The 24,903-nt window shown below is 48.3% G+C and overlaps 2 protein-coding genes across 3 annotated transcripts in view; both read left to right on the top strand.

Annotated features, from left to right (window-relative positions):
• Positions 1-6,197: 6,197 nt before the first annotated feature.
• TMEM42 (transmembrane protein 42) lies at positions 6,198-24,739 on the top strand. Its single transcript, XM_038388232.2, has 3 exons — positions 6,198-6,457; positions 22,182-22,328; positions 24,160-24,739. The coding sequence occupies exons 1-3, from the start codon at positions 6,317-6,319 to the stop codon at positions 24,301-24,303; spliced, it is 432 nt and encodes a 143-aa protein (XP_038244160.1). The 5' UTR covers positions 6,198-6,316; the 3' UTR covers positions 24,304-24,739.
• The window catches only part of TGM4 (transglutaminase 4), a 51,556-nt gene continuing 50,853 nt past the window's right edge, over positions 24,201-24,903 (top strand). Inside the window, exon 1 of one of the 2 annotated variants that reach the window (XR_006279255.1) lies at positions 24,201-24,316. The gene's annotated coding sequence lies outside the window, so the exon portion shown is untranslated. The remainder of the gene's footprint in view (positions 24,317-24,903) is intronic. The other variant, XR_006279257.1, reaches the window with a different exon arrangement.

The raw sequence follows: 24,903 nt of genomic DNA, 5'->3' as shown, positions 1-24,903 counted from the left end.
ATTTTTATGGCTGACTTAGAACAACGCTTCCTCAGCTCTCGTCCCCTAATGCCCCTACTCTACTTGCGCTACACTGATGACATCATCATCTGGACCCATGGAAAAGAAGCCCTTGAGGAATTCCACCAGGATTTCACCCATTTCCATCCCACTATCAACCTCAGCCTGGACCAGTCCACACAAGAGATCCACTTCCTGGACACTACGGTGCTAATAAGCGATGGTCACATAAACACCACCCTATATCGGAAACCTACTGACCGCTTTTCCTACCTACATGCCTCTAGCTTTCATCCAGATCATACCACTCGATCCATTGTCTACAGCCAAGCTCTACCATATAACCGCATTTGCTCCAACCCCTCAGACAGAGACAAACACCTACAAGATCTCTATCATGCATTCCTACAACTACAATACCCACCTGCTGAAGTGAAGAAACAGATTGACAGAGCCAGAAGAGTACCCAGAAGTCACCTACTACAGGACAGGCCCAACAAAGAAAACAGAACGCCACTAGCTATTACCTTCAGCCCCCAAATAAAACCTCTCCAATGCATCATCAAGGATCTACAACCTATCCTGAAGGACGACCCATCACTCTCACAGATCTTGGGAGACAGGCCAGTCCTTGCTTACACACAGCCCCCCAATCTGAAGCAAATACTCACCAGCAACCACACACCACACAACAGAACCACTAACCCAGGAACCTATCCTTGCAACAAAGCCCGTTGCCAACTCTGTCCACATATCTATTCAGGGGATACCATCATAGGGCCTAATCACATCAGCCACACTATCAGAGGCTCGTTCACCTGCGCATCTACCAATGTGATATATGCCATCATGTGCCAGCAATGCCCCTCTGCCATGTACATTGGCCAAACTGGACAGTCTCTACGTAAAAGAATGAATGGACACAAATCAGACGTCAAGAATTATAACATTCAAAAACCAGTTGGAGAACACTTCAATCTCTCTGGTCACTCGATTACAGACCTAAGAGTAGCTATCCTTCAACAAAAAAGCTTCAAAAACAGACTCCAACGAGAGACTGCTGAATTGGAATTAATTTGCAAACTGGATACAATTAATTTAGGCTTGAATAGAGCCTGGGAATGGATGAGTCATTACACAAAGTAAAACTATTTCCCCATGTTTCTCCCTCCACCCCACCCCCCACTGTTCCTCAGATATTCTTGTTAACTGCTGGAATTAGCCTACCTTACTTGTCACCCTGAAAGGTTTTCCTCCTTTCCCCCCCCTGCTGCTGGTGATGGCTTATCTTAAGTGATCACTCTCCTTATAGTGTGTATGATAAACCCATTGTTTCATGTTCTCTGTGTGTGTATATAAATCTCCCCTCTGTTTTTTCCACCAAATGCATCAGATGAAGTGAGCTGTAGCTCACGAAAGCTTATGCTCAAATAAATGTTAGTCTCTAAGGTGCCACAAGTACTCCTTTTCTTTTTTCCACTCTGTGTGTCTGGGGAGGCACCTCCTAGGCATAGTTTGGATTGCAGAAGTAGGAAGGGGTCTTTCAACTAGAGCTTTCAATTCACAATACAGAACTGGTTTGCCAAAAAATTTTCTTTTTTCAAAATTGACAATTTTTTCCATGGAAACTACTCTGCATTTTTTACCCATTTCTATACACAATTTGGATCCAGTATATCATTCATTCAGAAGGGCTGCATCCACCACTCTTTCAAACAAACAGAGATGCCAACCTTGCTCTGAGACTTCTAGGGACAGGGGTGTGTGCAGGAATTTAAATTTTACTGCTTTTCGTGGGGGGCACATTAAACACACACATTTTATACACCTTACACTATGTCACACGCACATACATCATATGCAAAGAAATAAACAGCAGTATATTCACCATTTCAATGAACTGTACCTTTAATGCACCTGGAATACAGGTTCCTTAACCTAATGGGGGGAACATATGCAAATCACGTAGGCACCCGTGCATCCATAACCTCATGTTATGAGGTTACATGTATGAGCTCACTGAGTTTGCACACTGCATGTTAGGAGTCAAAAACATAGTAGAAAAAGGGAGGGGAGCAGAGAGCTCCTCCAGATGCAGAGCCCAGAATTCCTCCCACCCCGGGGCGAGTTCCAACACCAGCAGGGAGAGTGAGCTCCTGCACCAGAGCCCGGTGGGGGATGCAGAAATCCTCCACCCCAGAGGCCCCAGCTAGGGGCGCAGAACTCCTCCAGCCCCGGAGCTGCGGTAAGCAGAGCTCTCTCGCTCTCCCGGCCACAGCCCTGGAAGGGAGGAGTTCTGCATCCACGGCTGATTACTGGTGGGGCTGTGCCCCTGCTTGCCCCCCTTTGCACACATCCCTGTCTAGGGATGTTCATGAAGAAAATTAGGGAGGTTGCATGGACCTCTCTCAACCCATCTCCCCTCCTGCTGGAGAAACAGGGACCTCTTGCTCCTCCCCTCTGCATCTGTGGCCAAGGAGGGACCTACCCACTCCTCACTGCACCCCTGATCCTTCCCACCCTCAAACAGGGACATGGGGAGGAGCAGCCTTGGTAAAGCTGCCCTTCTATGCCACTGACGGCCTTTAATTATCATGGCCAGGCCTGGGTCCTTCCTGGGATGATCCATCTCTTCTCCCTCCTCTGCTTTGCTCCCTCTTTGCCACCACCGCTCCTCCTTCCCCTCCAGCTCCTTTTCCTCCTCTGCAGTCCGCATTGCCCATCCCCGCCCCCCGGGACTCCTGCCCCATCCAACCCCCCCGCGTTCCTTGATGCCCCCCCCAGGACCCCTTCCCCATCCACCCCTGTCCCCTGACTGCCCCCAGAACTGGGCAGGAGAGTCTCGTGGGCCACCGTAATGGGTGCCCACCCCATCTCTAAGAGCCAGAGGCACCTGCTGGGGGGCGAGATGGTGAGTCCCAGCGGTGGTTACTTATGGCAGCTCCCAGGAAGCATCCGGCAGGTCCCTCTGGCTCCTAGGGGCAGGGGAGTGTAGCTGGGGGGGAGCGGCCGCTCCCCCCACTGATCACATCAAAAGTGGTGCCTTAGGCGCCGACTCCCTGGGTACTCCGGGACTGGAGCACCCATGGGGAAAATTGGTGGGTGCAGAGCACCCACTGGCAGCTCCCCGCCCAGCGCCACGCCCGGCCCCAGCTCACCTCTGCTCCTCCTCTGCCTCCTCCCCTGAACCCACCACCCTGCTCTGCTTCTCCGTCGCCCCCCCTCCGGCTTCCTGTGAATCAGCTGTTCGGCGGGAAGCTGGGGAGGACGGAGAAGCAGGCCGCGGCTTCCCACTCAGGCCGAGGGTGGCAGAGGTGAGCTGGGGCAGGGAGCTGTTCCCCTGCACAGCCCCCCCCCCCCTCCGGGTTACCTGCTGCGGCGTGGGCGGCCCTCCTGGCCTTCCTCATGCTCCCCCCCCCAAGCTCACCTCCGCTCTGTCTCCCTCGGCCTGAGCAGGAAGCCGCCACTTGCTTCTCAGCCCGCCCCGGCTTCCCATGCAAACCGCTGATTCGTGGGAAGCCTGGGGGGGGGCGGAGAAGCGGACTGGGGCGGCACGTTCAGGAGAGGAGGCGGAGGCAGAGCGGAAGTGACCTGGAGCTGGGGGTGGGGCGGGGAGCTGCCGGTGGGTGCTCTGCACCCACCAAATTTTCCCCTTGGGCGCTCCAGGGCGGGAGCATTTAATCACTTTGGGCCGGTTAAATTGAGAAGCCCTTTTAGAACCAGTTGTCCCTCACAGAACAACCGGTTCTAAAAGGGCTTCTAAATTTAACAAGCAGTTCTAGCGAACCGGTGCAAACCAGCTCCAGGTCACCACAGGTTGTGAGCCTCTTATTTCGCAAGCTAAACAGAGTCGGACCTTGTCAGTTGTTCTCCAGGAAAAATTCAGTACTGCAGGTAAGTAGGTGGTGCTCTTTGCTCGCCTTGTCTAAAATTGACATGATATAATAGTTACGAACAAAGGGGTGAAGAAAAACGGGGGAGTGGAAAACAACAGTAGAATAATATGGCTATACGTGTTTCTTGTTTTAATGTATGTTCTGCATTATATCTGTCTACTAGAGCTGGTGTGCTGGAGAGAGAGGAATATTATTAGGAATTTTTTAAAAATTGAAATTTCACAATTCAGATGTTGATCACTCTCTTCTACATACCCTGCCACCTATCCACATGCATATAGTCTTTGCTATCTTTTTTGCATCTAAAAATTTTCCACCAGACCGTTGAACATTGTATAAACCATGAACATTGACTCCTCCCCACAATCTATGCCCTTAATGTGTATATATTATATGTATATAAACACAACCCACTAAAATTGTAAAATATATACATAGTACTGAACCAAAGCTCTAGTGTGGGGCACTGTGCTGTTGAAGTTGTCACTTTTTGCATTAGCTGTTAACCCAATATTATGACGACTTGTGATCAGTAAAGACTTCCTTGTGCTTTTCATAAGGGTATAATCTTACCTTCAGTGTCCTGGGATGGCCCAGGAAGGTAGAGGGGCTAGGTAATTGGTCTTTCCTATTTCTAATGTTGATGCATGGCTGAAAGATCTCCATGTATATAAAAAGAAAAAAATGATATCAACATGCAAACAAGCCACACACAAAAAAAGCATTGGGGTATATTAAACTTGGCCTATGAGCAAGTACTATTAGGCCATTACCACTGCCTTCCAGGCATAACTTGATGCACAGGGAAAAAATTCTGGAATATGTGTGATGGTCATTATTTACAACAGCAACACTCTATGTTCAACAGCGCCAATGGAAGCTCACAAAGGGAGCATGACCAAGATTGATCATTGGCCGTCAGGTCCCAGCAGCCACTGATCACAAATTTGTCACGTTAGCAGTCTTCGTAAATCAAAGTAGCCTGGAAGAGGTCCGGAACCAGATTGTCTTATTATGACTCGAGCTGAAACGCCACCAACGCTTTTTTGTATAACTTTCCCTAGAAAGGTTCAGCCTAGAATTAGTGAGCATAGTGGCAGCCAAGGTAGATTGCATGAGCAGGGGCCAATTTGAGAACACATGGCCTGTGAAGTATTTTATTTTCCCCATCAGTAGGGCTCCGTGACTTCTGGGGGGGCCAGTGTGGCTGACCCCAGGGCTAACAGCTGCTCAGGTGGCTTCGGGGCTGGCCGCATTAGCTGCTGCTGGAGCGGCTCTGAAACAAGCTGTTCTGGCGGCCCCGCAGCCAGCCGCATCGGCTGCTGCTCAAGTAGTCCCCGGGGCTAGCTGCCCAAGAGCCTCCCATGCAGCGGCCGGTGCGGCTGGACCTGGGGACTGCCTGAGCAGTGGTCTCTGGGCGGCCGGTGCAGCTGCTGTCGGCAGCCCCCAGTAGCGGCAGCCCCCAGCAGTGACCCCCTTAAGATTTAGTCAAGGGTATTTTTAGTAAAAGTCATGGACGGGTCACAGCCCCTGAATTTTTGTGTATGGCCCCTGACTTTTACTAAAAATACCCTTGATTAAATCCTAGCCTTACTCAGCAGTAATGAAATGATCCAGCTCCTCTGGGACCGCCACCAGCCCTGATGAGGAAGGACACTGCTTTCAACAGCTGGGTCCCAGAGTGCTACCCTACTTCACAAAAACTGGTTGGCACTATCTCAGATCAAACACAGGTTTCAGAGTAGCAGCCCTGTTAGTCTGTATCCGCAAAAAGAAAAGGAGGACTCGTGGCCCCTTAGAGACTAACACATTTATTGGAGCATAAGCTTTCGTGAGCTACAGCTCACTTCATCGGATGCAAATGCATCCGATGAAGTGAGCTGTAGCTCACGAAAGCTTACGCTCCAACAAATGGCAGGTTTCAGAGTAGCAGCCCTGTTAATGTGTTAGTCACTAAGGGGCCACAAGTCCCCCTTTTCTTTTTAGATCAAACACAGGTAGAGCCACTGCATCGGCAGGAGGCGTCAAACCCCGACGCCCCGGATACGACCGCTCGCAGCCGCGCGTGGGACGAGCTACGGCCTCTTTCCCGCGCAGAGGCGCTCGAGAAGGGCAAAGCTCCCACGTGCCTAGTCAGGCGGCGGCCCCGGCCCCGGCCCCGCCCCCACAGCCGGCTGTAGCGCGTGCGCTGAGTAGTACGGGGCGGGAGCCGCTGACGGCCCCCTCCCCCCCCCCCGACAAGGAAGCTCAGGGGAGGGGCGGGGGCTCTACGCAGCCAGCTCCTCCCGCTGGACCCTGGCCTAGGGAACGCGCAGGCGGGGCGAGCCGTCACGTGACCTGAGCTGAGCTCGCCAGAGACCCGGAAGAGCAGGCGGCTGCCTCACCACGTGGCTTCGGCGCCGGGCGGCGGTAGCGCTGCGATGCTGGCCGGCTGGGGCGCCGCGCACTCGGCCGTGGCCGGCCTGCTGGGGGCGCTGGCCGCCTGCTCCGCTAAACTGGCTCTGGGCGGCGATTACCTGCGGGAGGCGTGTGCCGCTGCGGCCGCCGGCGCCTGTGTCGGGGTAAGAGCCGGGCAGCTGCTCCCTGCCTTGGTTGGCCCCTGAGCGCCGCTTCCCCCATCAGGGGCGGCGGCGCGGGGAGGCGGAGAAACCAGCCCCTGCGTGATCTGCCCTGGAAGAGACGCGCAGTCCGTGCCCGCGCCGGTCTCCTCCTCCCCCCAGGGACCCAGCAGCGCTGTGGTTGCTCTCCCGGCTGCCCAGAGCCACGCCGGCGCGCACCCGTCCCGGCGCAATCAGCCCCGCCGTCCGAGGCCCTCGCCCTTCCTTGTGCCTCGGGGGAGCTCAGGCAGAGTTCCGATCAGACGTTAACGTGCTACACAGGCCCTTGGGTATGGCTTTGGCAGGAGAAGGGTAATATCCCAAGGTGCTGGTTGGGCAGCCTTCCCCCTGGGAGTACGTAAACACCTGTCCCCTCTCCTGTGGATGTGCTTGGGGTAAAGTTTTTCCATTAAAAGGCCGGGCCAGATTTTGGATGAAGCTGTGAGCCATCCTTTTAGAGAGAAAAGAAGGACGTTGCAAGACCCTTCAGTGTGCACCCTGTGCCCTGTATTGCTGACCCCAGCAGTTCTATTCTGTGTCCCTCTTCCCTTGTCAAAACGAAACTGACAAGAATTTAAGTGCTAGGGCATGGCTACGCTTGCAGATGTAGAGCGCTGTGCGTTAAACCCGCCTTCAGAGAGCACAGCAGGGAAAGCGCTGCAGTGTGTCCACATTGACAAGCGCACTGGCTTGGCCACATTTGTGGCACTTGCAGCTGCATTGGGAATGGTGCATTATGGGCAGTTATCCCACAGAGCCTCTCTTCCCATTCTGGCGCCGTGGCTTGTGGAAAGGGGACAGGGAGTGTGAGGCATTCTGGGTCCTGTCCCAACGCCCAATGATGCATCGGTTTGCATTCCAGCATTCCCTTTACTTCCGTCCACATTTGGCACCATCTTTCAACGTTTTTTGTACTGCGCGCTCTGTCTTCCCTTTAGGCCTGCGGGAATGGATCCTGAAGTGCTGAGGAGTATGGTGATGAGTCTCACGAGCACGTCACATTTGGCAGTCAAGTTACTGCTTATGATTCAAAGTGACAGTGAGGACTCTGACGATGACATCGACTCGAGTAATGCTTATGACATGAGTTTGCTTGTGGCATTCACAGACATGCTCACCACTGTGGAACGCCGCTTTTGGGGTCAGGAAACAAGCACTGAGTGGTGGGATCACATCGTCATGGAAGTCTGGAATGATGAGCAGTGGCTGCAGAACTTTTGGATGAGAAAAGCCACTTTCATGGGACTGTGTGAGGAGCTCACCCTCACCCTGCAGCACAAGGACACGAGACTGAGAGCTGCCCTGCTAGTGGAGAAGCGGGTGGCTATTGCAATCTGGAAGCTGGCAACTCCAGATAGCTACCAATCGGTCGCTAACCAGTTTGGAGTGTGAAAGTCGACCGTTGGAATCGTGTTAATGCAAGTTTCCAGGGCCTTTAATCACATCTTGCTCAGAAGAACCATGACTCTGGGTAATGTGCATGACATTGTGGCTGGCTTTGCACAAATGTGTTTCCCTAACTGCGGAGGAGTGGAAGTTACTAGATCGCAGGCCCTGGTTTTCATGGAAGACTTCAATCACCCTGATACCTGCTGGAAGAGCAATACAGCGGTGCACAGACAATCCAGGAAGTTTTTGGAAAGTGTAGGGAACAATTTCTTGGTGCAAGTGCTAGAGGAACCAACTAGGGGCAGATCTCTTCTTGACCTGCTGCTCACAAACTGGGAAGAATTAGTAGGGGAAGCAAAAGTGGATGGGAACCTGAGAGGCAGTGACCATTAGATGGTCGAGTTCAGGATCCTGACACAGGGAAGAAAGGAGAGCAGCAGAATACGGACCCTGGACTTCGACTCCCTCAGGGAACTGATGGGCAGGATTTCCTGGGAGAATAACATGAGGGGGAAAGGAGTCCAGGAGAGCTGGCTGTATTTTAAAGAATCCTGATTGAGGTTACAGGGACAAACCATCCCGACGTGTAGAAAGAATAGTAAATATGGCAGGCGACCAGCTTGACTTAAGAGTGAAATCCTTGCTGATCTTAAACACAAAAAAGAAGCTTACAAGAAGTGGAAGATCGGACAAATGACCAGGGAACAGTATAAAAATATTGCTCGGGCATGCAGGAGTGAAATCAGGAAGGCCAAATCACACCTGGAGTTGCAGCTAGCAAGAGATGTTAAGAGTAACAAGAAGGGTTTCTTCAGGTATGTTAGCAACAAGAAGAAAGTCAAGGAAAGTGTGGGCCCCTTACTGAATGAGGGAGGGAACCTAGTGACAGAGGATGTGGAAAAAGCTAATGTACTCAATGCTTTTTTTGCCTCTGTCTTCATGAACAAGGTCAGCTCCCAGACTGCTGCACTGGGCAGCACAGCATGGGGAGGAGGTGACCAGCCCTCTGTGGAAAAAGAAGAGGTTCGGGACTATTTAGAAAAGCTGGACGAGCACAAGTCCATGGGGCTGGATGCGCTGCATCTGAGAGTGCTAAAGGAGTTGGCGGATGTGGTTGCAGAGCCATTGGCCATTATCTTTGAAAACTCATGGTGATCGGGGAAAATCCTGGACAACTGTAAAAAGGTTAATGTAGTGCCCATCTTTAAAAGAAGGAAGAAGGAGGATCCTGGGAACTACAGGCCAGTCAGCCTCACTTCAGTCCCTGGAAAAATCATGGAGCAGGTCCTCAAGGAATCAATTCTGAAGCACTTAGAGGAGAGGAAAGTGATCAGGAACAGTCAGCATGGACTCACCAAGGGCAAGTCATGCCTGACTAATTGCCTTCTGTGGCAGGATAACTGGCTCTGTGAATGAGGGGAAAGCAGCGGACGTGTTGTTCGTTGACTTTTGACACAGTCTCCCACAGTATTCTTGTCAGCAAGTTGAAGAAGTATGGGCTGGATGAATGGACTATAAGGTGGATAAAAAGTTGGCTAGATTGTCGGGCTCAACGGGTAGTGATCAATGGCTCCATGTCTACTTGGCAGCTGGTATCAAGTGGAGTGCCCCAAAGGTCGGTCCTCGGGCCGATTTTGTTCAATATCTTTATAAATGATCTGGAGGATGGTGTGGATTGCACCCTCAGCAAGTTTGCAGATGACACTAAACTGGGAGGAGAGGTAGATACGCTGGAGGGTAGGGATAGGATACAGAGGGCCCTAGACAAATTAGAGGATTGGGCCAAAAGAAATCTGATGAGGTTCAACAAGGACAAGTGCAGAGTCCTGCACTTAGGACGGAAGAATCCCATGTACCGCTACAGACTAGGGACCAAATGGCTAGGCAGCAGTTCTGCAGAAAAGGACCTAGGGGTTACAGTGGAGGAGAAGCTGGATATGAGTCAACAGTGTGCCTTTGTTGCCAAGAAGGCCAATAGCATTTTGGGCTGTATAAGTAGGGGCATTGCCAGCAGATCGAGGGACGTGATCGTTCCCCTCTATTCGACATTGGTGAGGCCTCATCTGGAGTACTGTGTCCAGTTTTGGGCCCCACACTACAAGAAGGATGTGGAAAAATTGGAACGAGTCCAGCGGAGGGCAACAAAAATGATTAGGGGACTGGAACACATGACTTATGAGGAGAGGCTGAGGGAACTGGGATTGTTTAGTCTGCGGAAGAGAAGAACGAGGGGGGATTTGATAGCTGCTTTCAACTACCTGGAAAGGGGGTTCCAAAGAGGATGGATCTAGACTGTTCTCAGTGGTAGCAGATGACAGAACAAGGAGTAATAGTCTCAAGTTGCCGTGGGGGAGGTTTCGGTTGGATATTAGGAAAAACTTTTTCACTAGGAGGGTGGTGAAACACTGGAATGTGTTAGCTAGGGAGGTGGTGGAATCTCCTTCCTTAGAAGTTTTTAAGGTCAGGCTTGACAAAGCCCTGGCTGGGATGATTTAGGTGGGGATTGGTCCTGCTTTGAGCAGGGGGTTGGACTAGATGACCTCTTGAGGTCCCTTGATATTCTATGATAGATGGCATGCATGTTCCAATTCTGGCACCAGCCCACCTAGCCTCAGAGTACGTTAATCGGAAGGGGTATTTCTCGATGGTTCTCCAGACCATCCAGGCTTGTGGATCACCGTGGACATTTCACTGACTTTAACGCAGGCTGGCCTGGAAAGGTGCATGACGCACGCATCTTTCGGAACACTGGCCTGTTCAGGAAGCTGCAAGCCGGAACTTTTTTCCCAGACCAGAAGATCACCATAGGGGAAATGGAAATGCCCATTGTGATCCTTGGAGACCCAGCTTACCTTTAATGCTGTGGCTCATGAAATCCTACACCGGGAGTCTTGACAGCAGCAAGGAGCAGTTCAACAACAGGCTGAGCCAGTGCAGAATGACTGTGGAGTGTGCTTTTCATCGTTTAAAGGGCCGCTGGGGCTCTCTGTACACGAAGCTGGACCTGCCCGATGACAGCATCCCCGCGATTATATCCAGGTGCTGTACCCTCCATAACATTTGTGAAGGGAAGGGTGAAAGATTCACTCGGGCATGGAACTCGGAAATTCAACAGCTGGAGGCTGAATTTGAACAGCCAGAAAGCAGGGCTATTAGAGGGGCCCAGCACAGGGCTGCAAAGATTAGGGATGTCTTGAGGGTGCAATTTGAGGCTGAAAGCTACCAGTAATGTCTGGTGCCCTGCACGGGAGTGAAGTGAAGTGGTTCCAATGTTAGTAGGAATCTGTGTTTGCTACGCTGACTTACCTTAGCCCAGGAAAAAAAACAGGCACTGCATCTTTTACTTTATGCAATAACAAAGTTTTTCAAAGCTAAAACATCCATTTATTGAAAAGAAAATTCATTTATTGAAAAGAGACACAACTGCTTGGGAAACAAAAAGGCAAGGGGGTGGGAAATGGTACAAACACAGATTTGCGTATGTGCTGTCTGGAGTGCTGTGCAATGAGTGCTGCACTTCAAGATGTCTATACTGTATGGTGATGGGGGTTGAGTGCAGTGGGTAAGGGTCGTAGTTTTCAGGGCTAGGTGGTGAAGCTATGGGTGTTGGAGGCAGCTGGTGGCAGTAAGAACCCGGACGTTGGGGAAAGTGGGTTGGGGGGGGCAGAAGGGAAAGAGTTTTGGGACAAGGGCTGCAAGGGGGCGGGCGTGGTAGTGCTCCTCCTACATTGCTATGAGCACCTGTATCGTGTCCATTTGGGTCTCCATGATGCTTAGCAGCCGCTCTGTGCTTTAGTGCTGGTGATCCGCATTCTGCTGGCGGACCCTCCTTTCACTCTCCCGCCACTCCTGCACTTTCTGATTTTCATTACTTGAATGCTGCATAACTTCATGCGACATGTCTTCCTTGCTTCTATGTGGCCTCTTTCTGATTCTTTGGAGTCTTTCGGTTGGTGATAACACGGATGGCTGAGATCTCAAGGTTGCATCTGTAAAGGCAAAATGTAACACTTAGCAGAGGCAGCATTGTTCACACCAGACAGAGCAATGATTCCCCTGAACTTAAGGGCAAGCACAGTCTACACAATAGCATAATATGCCCGTCCCAAAGCGAGCGCACATAATCCACGGGAGCCCCAAAATGGTGAGTAAGCACAGGGTCAAGCGTGAGTGATTTTTTTTCACTGCTGTACTGTCCTCTGGGTTTCTGTGCCTTGGGGAGAGCCAACAGCGGCAGGGGGCCCCTATACTGAACACTGTCCCCACATTTTCCACAGGAGTTTGTCTTAGAAGATATCTCGCTGCTGAGGGTGACCTGGGAAGCAAGGGAGGGTCTTCTACTGCAATGCAGCTTCCGCCCTGGCCCATATGCAGCTTGTTTGTGTGCAGCAATGGTCGCCCTGCCCCTCAGTGGCACCGACATGTTAGCCTAACTGGGACAAGGATCACAGTGGCTCTCCCACGAAACCTGCACAAGCGCATTGCCCATGTTCTGGATGAGACCTTTGAAGAGATCACTGAGGCCAGTTATTGCGATGTGAGAGAGCACATCAACACCCTATTCCGCATCTAGGCATGCACGCAGCCCTAACCCTCCTCACCCCAAGAGCCTGCACCGAATAACTTCCTGCCCAAAATAAAAGCCGCTTACCGGGAACCTCCTCTGGTGTTTGTCCTTCCCCAGCACTGGCCGCTGCGACTGGCTACCTTCCTCCTGGCTTGAGAAGAGCTCCTGGCTGCATGCATCTAAGGATTCCGGGGTGTCTTCCTCCGCCTCAGGACCCTCGCTCCCACTTTGCTCTTCCTCCTCCTCCTCCTGCCTTGTTGGACTGTGCTCTGAAGTGTCCATGGTGGTCCCCGGAGTGTAGGTGGGGTCTCCCCCAAGTATCGCGTCCAGCTCTTTGTAGAAACGGCAGGTCGCGGAGACAGCACTGGAGTGGCAGTTTGCCTCGCGGGCTTTGTGGTCGGCATTCTACAGCTCCTTCACTTTAATCCTGTACTGCAGAGCACCCCAGTCATGGCCCCTTTCCATCATGTCCCTGGATATCTGCCCAAAGGTATGATAACTCCTACGGCTGGAGCGCAGCTGGGACTGGACAGCTTCCTCCCCCAAATGCTGATGAGGTCCAGCACCTCACCATTGCTCCATACTGGGGCTTGCGTGGAGGCATGGTCACCTGGAAAGATTCACCGAGAGCACTCCACACCTGAGTGAGCAAACAGGAAGGGGATTTTCAAAATTCCCAGAGAATTTAAAGGACGGGTCTGATGGTCACCTGAGGGCAGGGCAGTAGAGTTCAAAGTGATGACCAGAGTGTCTAGCACAGGCATCAGAGCACACTATAGGACCAGGGCGTCGACACTGGCGCTGCGGTGCTCCAGCAGGGGCGCATCAAGCGTTATTCCACTTGCCGAGGTGGAGTACCAGGAGCGTTCTAGTCGTGGAGTCGGAGCACTCTGTGTGCCTTGCCAGTGTGGACGGGTCATGAGCAAGTGCGCCTGGGGCTCCTTCATTGTGTTGTAACTCGCAAGTGTAGCCAAGGCCTTAGATACACATCTCAGTGGCTGTCCAGGGAGAGCAGGTAGTGGAGATCCAGGTCAAGACTTGGTATTGACTGATGTGAAATAATCGTGTGCATTTTTAAAATGGCTTTTTTAAAGAATTGGAAAAGAGCAAACTGTTTCTGCATTAAGTCATCTGGAGGTGTCAGTGGGAGACTGGGCTGAGTATATTTTACATATTGGGGAAGGCTTGGAAGAAATGGTGGCTTAGAATTACTTAGAACATGGAACATACTTTCCAGAGGTGTGTAAGGCATTTCACCAGGTGATGATTCTTCGTTCTTGACACAGTCGTCATCAGTGGCTGCATGGTACATGTTTTATTGTGTGAAAGCAGACAGTTAACAAAAAAGCACTGCTGTGGCTCCTCATTACCTCCTGTGGCTGATTTGACACAACAGCTTACTAGCTCTGTACTGCATTGTATTATAATTTATTATACTGTATCATCGTAGATTCATAGATTCCAAGACCAGAAGGGACCACTGTGATCATCTAGCCTGACCTCCTATATAACACAGGCCATAGAATTATCATAAAATAATTCCTAGAGCAGACCTTTTAGAAAAACATCCAAGCTTTATTTTAAAGTTACCAATTTACCCTTGGTAAATTATTCCAGTGGTTAATTATCCTCACTGTCAAAAATATATACCTTTATTTCCAGTCTGAATTTGTCTAGCTTCAGCGTCCAGCCATTGGATCGTGTTATACCTTTCTTCGCTACATTGATGAGCCCATTATTAAATATATATTCCTCAAGTGTAGATACTTTATAGACTATATTCAAGTCACCCTTTAACATTCTCTTTATTAAGGTAAATGGATTGAGTAGTTGGAAGTTACAGGAGCACATTTGCGCTCCTGTGCTTGAGTCCAGACTGTGGCGTCAGTTCTAATTAGCATAAAAAGTCAACATTTCAAATGCATGTAGTCGTACAGGTACCAAAAATTCGAAAAAAAAAAGTGTGAGTGGGAGCCCCAAATTAGTTATGCACAAAGTATTTCACCACAGTAGTAGCTAGGAGCCCTAGTCATGGACCAGCTAGGCGCTGTACAAACAGAGAACAAAAAGACAATAGCTTGCCCCAAAAAGCTGATGAGAAAAGACAACAAATGGATCCAGATGGGGTGAGAGCAGGAAGAGTACAACTAAACAATGAGACAGTAGTGGTTAGCATAATGGCTCTGAGCACACCATCAACTGTCAGGGGTTTTTGTAGGCATCATAGCAAAGGAGAGTTTGAAGGAGGGATTTCAAGGAGAACAACAAAGTGGTTTTGCAGACGCTTAGAGGGATCTCTTCCCCAGTGTGAGAGGCAGCATGGGAGAAAGCAGGAAGGTGCTTGTTTGAATTTTTAACAAATGGGCAATGGAGTCTGATATCATTGGCCAATCAGAGGTGGTAGTCGACAACTCGATAGCAGATGAGAAATGATAGGTGGGGGGGGGGGTATAGGCCATGAGGAGCCTTGAAAATGAAGACAGATTATAAAGTAGCAGTGCCTGTTGTGTGCAGTGCTTTGCATAGTAGTTATTCCAGAGGGTGGTGTCCGAGGATACCAGAATTGACTCCTCCTGTATATTCCTGATATTGCGTCACCTAGGGATGGGGCCTAATGCAAAAAAGAATTAAGTGTTTTCACCAATAGTGAAGTGTTTACACCCACACGTGGGAGTGAGAGCTATAGACAAAAGCTGTGGCCTACAGCAAGAGAGATGGATAGCCCTGGGATAGTTGCTGTAATTACTGTATTTCTAAATAATGTGGTCATCCCTCTCTCTACTAAAGCTTTATAATACATTCAAATTGTTATCATAAGTTCACAGGATTCCTTCATGTATCCACTCTGAAACCACTGGCTGTGGAGTTGTTCCTTCAGCTGTTATGGCTTTTCTTCTCATAGTTCGTATCTTTGTGGCAGAAAATAAATTGCTTATTTGATTCTATGCAGCAAATATCTCCAATGGCTGGTGATGAGCCACTAGATGGGGCGGGCTCTGAGTTACTACAGAGAATTCTTTCCCACATGTCTGGCTGGTGGATCTTGCCCACATGCACAGGATCTAATTGATCGCCATATTTGGGGTTGAGAAGGAATTTTTCCCCTGGTCTGTTTGGCATAGACCCAGAGGAGATTGGGGGTTCACCTTCCTTTGAAGCATGGGTCACTGGCAGGTCTAAACTAGTGTAAATGGTGGATTCTCTGTAACTTGACGTCTTGAAATAATGATTTGTGGACGTCAGTAACTCAGCCAGAGGTTTGGGGTCTGTGATAGGAGTGGTGGGCGAGGTTCTGTGGTCTGCAGTGTGCAGGAGGTCAGACTAGATGATCATGGTGGTCCCTTCTGACCTTAAAGTCTGTGAGGTCCCTCTTAGATGTAGCATCCTTGCACCGATTCCTCAGGAATGCGTGGGTGGTTTTCCTCTTAGATGAATGCCAAAATCATTCCTTAGCATGCTATACTGTAACTCAGCAATTCATAGCACAATGCCGTTGTAGTTAACATGAGACTGACAAATGCACAGCAGTAACTGTGAATATAAAGCCAATAAATAGGATCAGAAGTTTCTGGTGCCATTTTTGATAAAACTGTACAAGGGAGGAAGCTAGCGTGATATGGGAAATGGCTGCAGTCCAACCCCGAATGCCCTTATTTGTAGCCTTATTCCATAATTTTTCATGTAATTGGTGGATATTATTGCACTTCAAAATAAACAGGAAACATTTGCTCTCTTGCTAAGAGCTTTCTCTTCTCCTTCCAGTTTTTTTCTCCTTCCTTTTCCTTTAGTTAAAAGAAAAACTAGATGCAGTTACTGATTTCCATCATGCCTCACCTCAGATACTGTGTTTAACTTTGTTCAGTGGTCAAAGATCTTTGCTGTTTTACATATTGATTTCCTATTTAGTTACCACAATGTTTACAGACAGAAGTGTGTATCATGTCTGGTTTGGATTTGCATACACATACAGTAAAAGATTATTTCTGTTTTAAATCAAGAGGTGAGGCTGCAGGTGTAGGCAATATGAAAAATCACATGGGGAGAACTGTTTAGTTATGTAGCAAACATTATTGACAGATCCAAAATTGTACTTACTGGATTACAAATGCCAAGAGACCACAATTATTTTGCATCATGTAAATAATGAGCAACTATGTATTATGAGGTTAGTGAAGTTTTTAAAGCACACACCGAAAAGTATGTCAGAAAGTCTAGACCCTTACACAGGATAGAACAATTTGAGGTCCAAAGGAAAAACCACAAAAAACTGGACTGGACATATCAGGCCCTAACTCAGGAAATGGGAAATTCACCCTTTCTAATTATTAGAGCTGGTTAATTTTTTTTGCATATCCTCCTCCACCCTTTTTTATTTTCAAAAATTTTCAAAATTTTAAAATTCCAAAAAACGCTGATCCTCTCCATAATGACTGGAAAAAATTTAAAATGGTGACCAGCTTTGCTAATTATTTGAAGCAGGGATGACCAGCATGTCTGTTTTGTGCAGTGGAATGCTAAACGCTAGTGTACTGTTCACCTGCTAGGTGCCACTCTGTAAAATACCTTATTTAATGCTCTGCCAGGTATGGTTAAAGTTAGCTTAAAGGATCTTACGATGAACACATCCGGTGTGTATAAGCAAGCTCTGTAGCCAGTCCATATCTGTACAGAAGTACATGCCAGATTTTCTTTTTTAAAAGCAAGTTGTTTCTCCCAATTGCCTGTTTCTAACTCCATCTTGAACAAGAATTCTGAACCCAATTCATCTTTTTAGCTGTAACAATAACAAGTGAACCCCTGAACTGTCTCACTTGTGACAGGAATTGAGCAGGAGCACAGTTCTTAGCCTTATATATTTCAGAATCTCAGGGTTTAGCGCACATTGCTGGTGGCAGCATGTAGGGTATATGGAGTTACATGCTGTAATGAAAAGCAAGCTGTGTCTACACTACTTTGTGTAGTATTTCTATAGCAGCACAGGCATACGTGGCATTTTAGAGACTTATTTCAGGGCACCTGATTCTGCAAAGAGTCATTTCCATATACATGCTTACTCCAGAGCATAGTTCATTTGATTTCATTGGGGCTATCTGTGGGAATAACTCTTCGCAGCGTTGAGCCCCATGTTAGACAAAGGTTAGCAAGGGATACTGGACAACAAGGGCAAGCATGGGAGGCAAGAGTGGCTGGAAAAGGCAGATTATTTAAGACCAAAAAGGGACCATTATAATCACTTAGCCTGATAATGAGAAGTATTTTTGTTACAGGCACATCTTGTTGGGCCCTTTTAAAATATAAAAATAATATGTTGAATTTAGTTAAAATGTAGAGGTTGGGTTTTTATTTCTAAATTCCCACATCCCCCTGCCTAGCAGTAACACTATACAGAAACGTATCACACCCCCCCCCCCCGAGAAAGCTGAGACTGTCTGATACAAAGGGGCAGAGGGCCAAGCTATGAAGAAGGGGCTAGCACAAAGGGAAGCAAATTCGGCATCGTCAGGCCCACCCCAGCACTCACTGACCCAGGACACAACAGGAGAAACCCCAAGAGGCAGGTGTTGTCAGAGCACAATCACCCCTTGTGACAAAGCTCACCAAAGAAGTGGTGCGTATGGAGTGGGAGGACTCACTCTGTTAAGGACTTTGAGGGAGGGAATTTCAAAAGTGCTCAGCCTTAGCCTAACTTGGTGTCCGTTGAAGTCAAGGGAGCTTTACCGCTAACTTCAGTGGGAACAGAGTTAGGCCAATGCTGAGTCTTTTCAAAATCTCACCCTAGTCGCCTGCAGTCAGCCCACTGGAGGACACAGTATAAACAATGGAGCACAGGTATAAACTGGCTCACTGGGGTTGAGTTAGACATGACCAGTGTGCAGTTCCATCCCCAACAAGCTGCATGCAAAGACCTGCTGTGAAGTCAAATCAGGTCCTGTGGCAGGGCAGGGGTAAACTCCTTTAAGGCCCTGCCAAAATGCTGGCTGCAGCCTGCTCTCCGGCCAAGAGGCCTGGGCTAGAGACACAGGTATACAGCAGGAAGCCCAGCTGCAAGCCCTAATGAGGGCTGGCTCAGAGGAACATGCTGAGCTAAGTACTGACAGCTGGGCTGAGGCATGAGAGGGGGGGCTAGCCTGGGAGGAAACAGGAGGGCAGTATCGCTGTCCCCTTACCAAAGAAGGAAGCCTCAAAAGCCAGGAGACCCTGGGGAGGGTCTGTGGGGCACTAGCTGTTGGGGGATCTGGGAACCGCACAAACAGTGTAAATAAAGACAGTTGGGTGATCCAGCAAAAGAAGGCTTGGAAGATTCTTTATTATACCAGGCTAAACACTGGGTGCAGGCTCAAAAAGGAAGAAGCCTGCAGACACCCTGTGGCAGGGCCCTAATAAAAAAAACTTGTAGAATTAAGCCAGTCTCTGAATTTGCTATGTGGGCCATTGTCTTTAATCTTGACCACCAGGTATTGTGTGCTTCACAAAATTCAATTGCCTCTCCAGGCTAGCAGGAAACAGTTTGTCCCTACCATGAACAAAGGCCTCCTTGCTGGGCCTTGCTATTTAAAGCACCTGAGGATGAGGCAAAGAGCAGTTAATCCCCATGGAGAAGACAACACCTTCCAAGTGTGTTTGTTCAAAGGCTCATACACTAATATCAATTGAAGATTGATTTCTTTTAGGTATTTAGTTGTATCTAGCATAAGGTATATACCGTGAAGGCTTGGCCATTAATCTAGCGCACAGAAAAAAAACCTGGTTTTTTCCTGCCTTCATGCATTCATGGGATGTTTGCAGTGGCAAAATAGCCCTGCAGTTTCCTCCCTCACCTCTCCATATTCTTACTTAAAGGACATAATACAGCAGATTAGGGCATGAAACCCAGGTATATTAATGGGGGAAGTGGAAGATTTGCAAATAATATAAGGTTCTTAAATAAAACAAAACTGCAGCCTTTTTCCAGACCGAGTCCCTGATCCTACAACAAGCCATGCACAGATAGACGGGCCTGTCCATCGAGAGCTCATGGTAGGATCACATCCTAGGTTTTATTTCTAATCAGACCCGCAGATTCATTTTGTCTTTGAAACTTGCTAGTGTTGGAAGGTGCTTGAATTTAGCAGTCACCGGATTGCACTTGGATGTTTGCCTTGTAGCACAGAGCTCTCTCTGTGGCGGGTGTGCTTTCCCTGGAGTGTGCAGAACCATTTACAACAGAACTTTGTTCTCTCAAATGCCTCTCAGCAGAAACGTGATTTGCCTCTGCTCTAATGTCTCCCTGCAAATGCGGTGTCAGAATAGCTAGCAGGAGGGTTGTAAGGAGCAATGGTTTGATCCTGAATTAGTTTCTATCTGATTTTCATATCATGCTTTGGACAGATTCTGGATCAAATTCAGCCTTTCCTTAAACAAGCACAACTCCAGGGTTCAATGCACTCTCTTATGCCAGGACTGAATTCGGCCCATTGTGTGCCACAGGAAATAAGTGGTTTAGATGCATTGAAGCCTGAATCAGAGGGCTTTCTAGATTGTTTTGTTTTCCTTAGCAGTATAGAACCATTCGTGTATGTTTTCCATACAGTTTATAGTCTGAGCTAGCCAGAGGGGCTGGATTTTATCGCATAATCTATCAGTGAGTCATTGTCCATCTGTGATTGTTAATCCACATTCCAGTTGCTTCCTTCTATGGTGGCATTAGTTGTCCTCTGCAATTTAGTATGTCAGTTAAGTATGTTCTTTTACTTATTTGTTTAGTTTGAGACACACAATTATATGCGGCTCATTTCCCTTTTCTATTTTAATGTAACATAAAGTGGAGAGTTATTCTAGTGGTCATGAAAAGCGCTGATTGACAGCCACAAAGGTAGAAGTCCTCGTGTAGTACAGCACTACAGGTAGCGGCAGTGTAAGATCCCCTACAACCACGCCTCCTCAGTATTGTTCTGCAGGATCCACTGCTAGCAAGGCAGAAGTTCACTCTGCTGGACCATTCATCCTTTTGGGCATTCTGCTGAGGATTCAGGTTGTGGGGGAGATTTGGTGGAGTGGCCATCTGTTCTCTAGGAATTGTGGAAGACCAGCTCATTTCAGATTGGTAATTGAGCAAATGGCCAGAAGGTAACAATTTATATTCCGTATAGGCCTGAACTGAACTGATTTCCTGAACAGCTGCTGAATACTGCTGATTCCCTTGAACAATCCCCTGAGCTGTCTAGTCTCCTTAGAGCTCTCTCTTCCTTCTTTATCACTTAAGCAACAGCAGCAAAGAGCAAGCACCTCCGTATGCCAACATCCCACTGCCTCTGCTCCAGTGACACCCCCCACACCCACATACAGCAGCAACTGGCAGATGGGCACAGGCATTCAGTTTCCTTTCTTCTCCTTGCAGTCCAGAACAGTCAATCCGGGGACTGAGATTTTGCAGAACTTTGGCCTCTGGTTCCTCTTTGATAGCCTGAAGCTCAAAGGCTGAGAGCAGGTCTCTCAGATAATGCATTTCTAAGGATGTTCCAGCAAGGATGGATCCATTTCTTAGGGAATTTTCCTCCATGAAGCAGTCTCTAATTCCCCCCACCCCACCCGAGGAACTAGAGTCTGACCACAAGATAAAGAACATGTGGAGCTTGGATGCAGTTGGAGGGTAGGAGATTTTACTTCTCCAGTAATGTAGGCCAAGGAAATTGAGAAACTGAAGCTCCAAGTCTGCTCAGAAGCCCAACATTTCCTACAGCAGAGGTGGGCAAACTATGGCCTAGGGCCACATCTGGCCTGTAAGACCGTCCTGCCTGGTCCCTGAGCTCCTGGCGGGGAGGCTTGCCCCCTGCCCCTCCCGCACTGTGCCACGCCGCCGTGTGGGCAGTGGGGCTGCAAGCTCCTGCCACTCTGAGCGGCATGGTAAGGGAGCAGTGGCGGCGTGCACGCAGCGGTTGGGGGTGGGCGATCCTGGGGGGTAGTCAGGGGACAGGGAGCAGGTTGTATGGGGAGGTCAGGGGGTGGGAAACGGGGGGTTAGAAAGGGTGTGGGAGTCCCGGGAGGCCTGTCAGGGGGTGGGAGTGTGGATAGGTCTAGGCAGTCAGGGAGCAGGGGGGGTTGGATGGGGGTAGGATCCTGGGGGGGGACAGTTTGGGTTGGGGGGATCCCAGGAAAAGGCAGTCAGGGAAGTGGGACGGGGCAAATAGGGGACAGGGGACAGGCTATTTGGGGGGGCCTTCCCTACCCGGCCCTTCATACAGTTTCACACCCTGATGTGGCCCTCGGGCCAAAAAGTTTGCCCACCCCTGTCCTACAGGGTTATGTGCTCCATCAAATGCTTTTGAAGCTAATAGGAGTTGAGGGTGCTTGGTTTCTTGTAGGATCAAACACTTACTGAGGGATTCTCCTTCATTCAGTGGTAGGTGGTAAACAGAAGAGCAACTGTTCTGTTTTTCTCACGTATGTCTTTTTTTTTTTCCCCCTCCAGATTTACTTTCTTTAGTGGTGAGGGAAAAAACAGGTCATCGGATCCTCTGATGTATCATCCATTTAAATTGTCAGAACAGTCTTCATAATTTGCCTCCTTTTTATACAGCATATTGGCAAATGAAGAAACACAACAGTTGAGATTTCACAAAATAATGTTTGTAATTCAGGTCCAGGCCATTTCACAGTTTGTGACATTTTATTTTGCATAAAGTGTTTGCAAAATAATTGGGAGAGTTAACTATCAGTGAAAAAAATCTGTATTTCCACCTCCCCCTTCTGCAGTTACACGTGGTGCTCCGAGTAGGATGTGTCGGTCTGGTGTTTGCGTGCAATGCTGTCATGTGGACCTTCTTTGCAAAAGCCCTCCACTATTCCTCTTCCTCAGCGACTGCCACGGTGACAACAACAGCCTCCAACATCATCTCTTCAGTGAGTAGAACTGATGTCATAGATTTGAAGGCCAGAAGGGACCTCTGTGACATTGGAATTGTCAGACTGGATCAGACCCCCCGGGGTCCATCTAGGCTAGTATTCTAACTGAGACCAGCACCAGATACTCCTAAGGTGACCAGACAGCAAATGTGAAAAATCGGGACAGGGGCTGGGGGGGGGGGGGGTAATAGGAGCCCATATAAGAAAAAGACCCAAAAATTGGGATTGTCAAATTGGGACATCTGGTCACCCTAGATACCCAGAGGAAAATGTAAGAACTCCAGATTAGGCAGATGTGGGATAATCACACCAAGGATCATCTAGTCTGATCTTCTACATGACATAGGCCATAGAATTTCTCCTAGTAATTTCTGTAGGGGAATTATTCTTCCCTACTACATAAGCGAATGCTATCTTGCTCAATAGCTAGTGGTTGGTTTAGTGTTTATCATAATTTTCTAATAGGTGGAAACAGACTGGCCTTGTCACTGTGCATGCTTAAGACCTGGAGAGGAGACACACTGTCAGGGTTTCGCTTTTACTTTGCATCACTCTTTACCAAGCCCCAAGCCAAAACCATGATGCCTTTAGGAATATGAGGTGTTTTACACTTGCCCCTGGTTACCTGTAACTCTTCAACTGATATATTAATCTCTTTTTCCCTTCTTTAGATAACTCTTGTCGAGTTTTAGCACGATGGGCTTGGTCCAAAGTCCAGTGAAGTCTTTCCGTTGACTTCAGTGAACTTTAGATCAGTCCCCTTGTTTCCAGAAAGATATTGACCATAGAAAATATTCAGAGATTACAGAGGAGACCAGCAAAAAAGATCAGGGTCTGCAGCACTGATTTGCAAGGAAGGGTTAAAACCACTCATTTGGCCAAGAGATGACTTAAATACTAGAGATGACATCCTGGGCCCACTGAACTCAATGGGAATTTTGCCAAGGAGAGAGAGGAATTTAGGGACTATAAGTAAGAGTAATGGGATAAAATTAAGAAAAGGAAAATTAAAGTCAAATATGAAGAAGATATTCCCATCTTAATCTGCAGAATAGTGTTTCAGGATAGTCCCATCCCTTGGGACGTTTAAGAGAAGGCTTGGAAGGATCAGTAAATCAGTAAATGTTCGTAAACGTCAATTTTGCCATACACACACAAACCACTGAAATATATTTCCATTAGGGATCATTCAAATTTACAGCTTGGCAAAGTAAGAAGAATACTGCTTGAGAACGTATTTCAAGTTTGATGTAAAGATATTTATTTTGTATATTTTGACATGTGATGTTGACAGTTGTGTGCTTTAATGATTATAAAGCTTTAGCTGTTTGAATCTTAACATCTATTGTCATTAAATAATTGTCTTGACACCCCATAATTTCCCACAGCTGTGAATATGTAAATTGGGGGGGGATTCTTAAAAGTCAACATTATCTGTCAAAATTATTAAAAAAAAAAAAAAAAAACCTCAAAAATCAGCATCTGCCAAGTCTCTTTTTTTACTGGGCTGGACAAAGCAACAGGGACCAATCCTGTATTGGCTTTAAAATGGATTGGGTGACTTGGTAGGTCTTTTCCAACTTCAACTCTAGTGATTCTAAGTAGCAGCGGATGTTCCTGTTGGTGGCGGTTGGAGTAGTTTCATTAGGCAGGCTTTATACAAAGAATCACAGGTCAGATCATCTAGTGGTGTAATTCAGCGTAATTCACTGAAGTCAGTGGAGCTAGGCCATTGTACACACCAGCTGAGGATCTGCCCCAGGTTTTGTACTGGAGAAGATTTCTTTGCAACTCTGCCTGTGAATGTATTTCTCTTTCCTTTCCTCAGGCTTTCCTGGGCAGGCTGCTCTTTGGAGAGACTCGTGCACTCTTGTGGTGGGTAGGAATCAGCGTGATGCTCTGTGGACTCCTGCTGCTGCACACAGCTTCACTTCAGACAGAACAGCAGCAGTCTGAGAAGAAGGACAAATAACTTAACCTGCTGGGTTAGTTTCTATGTCAACAATCTAATAACAAAATCAGCCTTCAGGCCTTTATGCTGTAAGTGGGTGATGCTCTGCAGACTTGCTCCTTGGATGATTCTCCTTCGAATGTTGCTGTCATGGTTACAGGGCGAACTGTGCTTCGATTTTTTTTTTTTTAACTCCCTCCCCTTAAGTGGCTAGCCTGACTTCCTGCTCCTCACTCCGGGTGGAACCACGCAGTCCAACCAGTCTGGCTCTGGATGTCGGACTCCTTGTTTCCCAACCAAGGCCCAGCTGAGTTAGGCATCTGCAAGCCTTTTCGCTCTGGGGACCTGCGACCAGCAAAGTGGTTAAAAGTGACTCAAAACAGCTTCAACACAATACATTATGTATTCATTCACACAGAGCACAAACATTAAAGGGCTACATGCAGATTTCCCTTTAGCCTAAGCCTTAATCTTTCCTTGCCAGCTTTCATGTGTCTCAGCCAGCCTTCTTGTTTCTGTCTACACTGTGAGAATCTGACTGCCCCTGATGCAATTGCGGTGTCTCTGTGTCCTCTTGCCAGTCTGTCAGCTCTCACTGACACTCCCACGGCAGCCTCTCGC

Source organism: Dermochelys coriacea, chromosome 2, assembly GCF_009764565.3.
Source record: "Dermochelys coriacea isolate rDerCor1 chromosome 2, rDerCor1.pri.v4, whole genome shotgun sequence".
Taxonomy (NCBI): domain Eukaryota; kingdom Metazoa; phylum Chordata; order Testudines; family Dermochelyidae; genus Dermochelys; species Dermochelys coriacea.
This window is presented reverse-complemented; position numbering and strand designations above follow the sequence as displayed.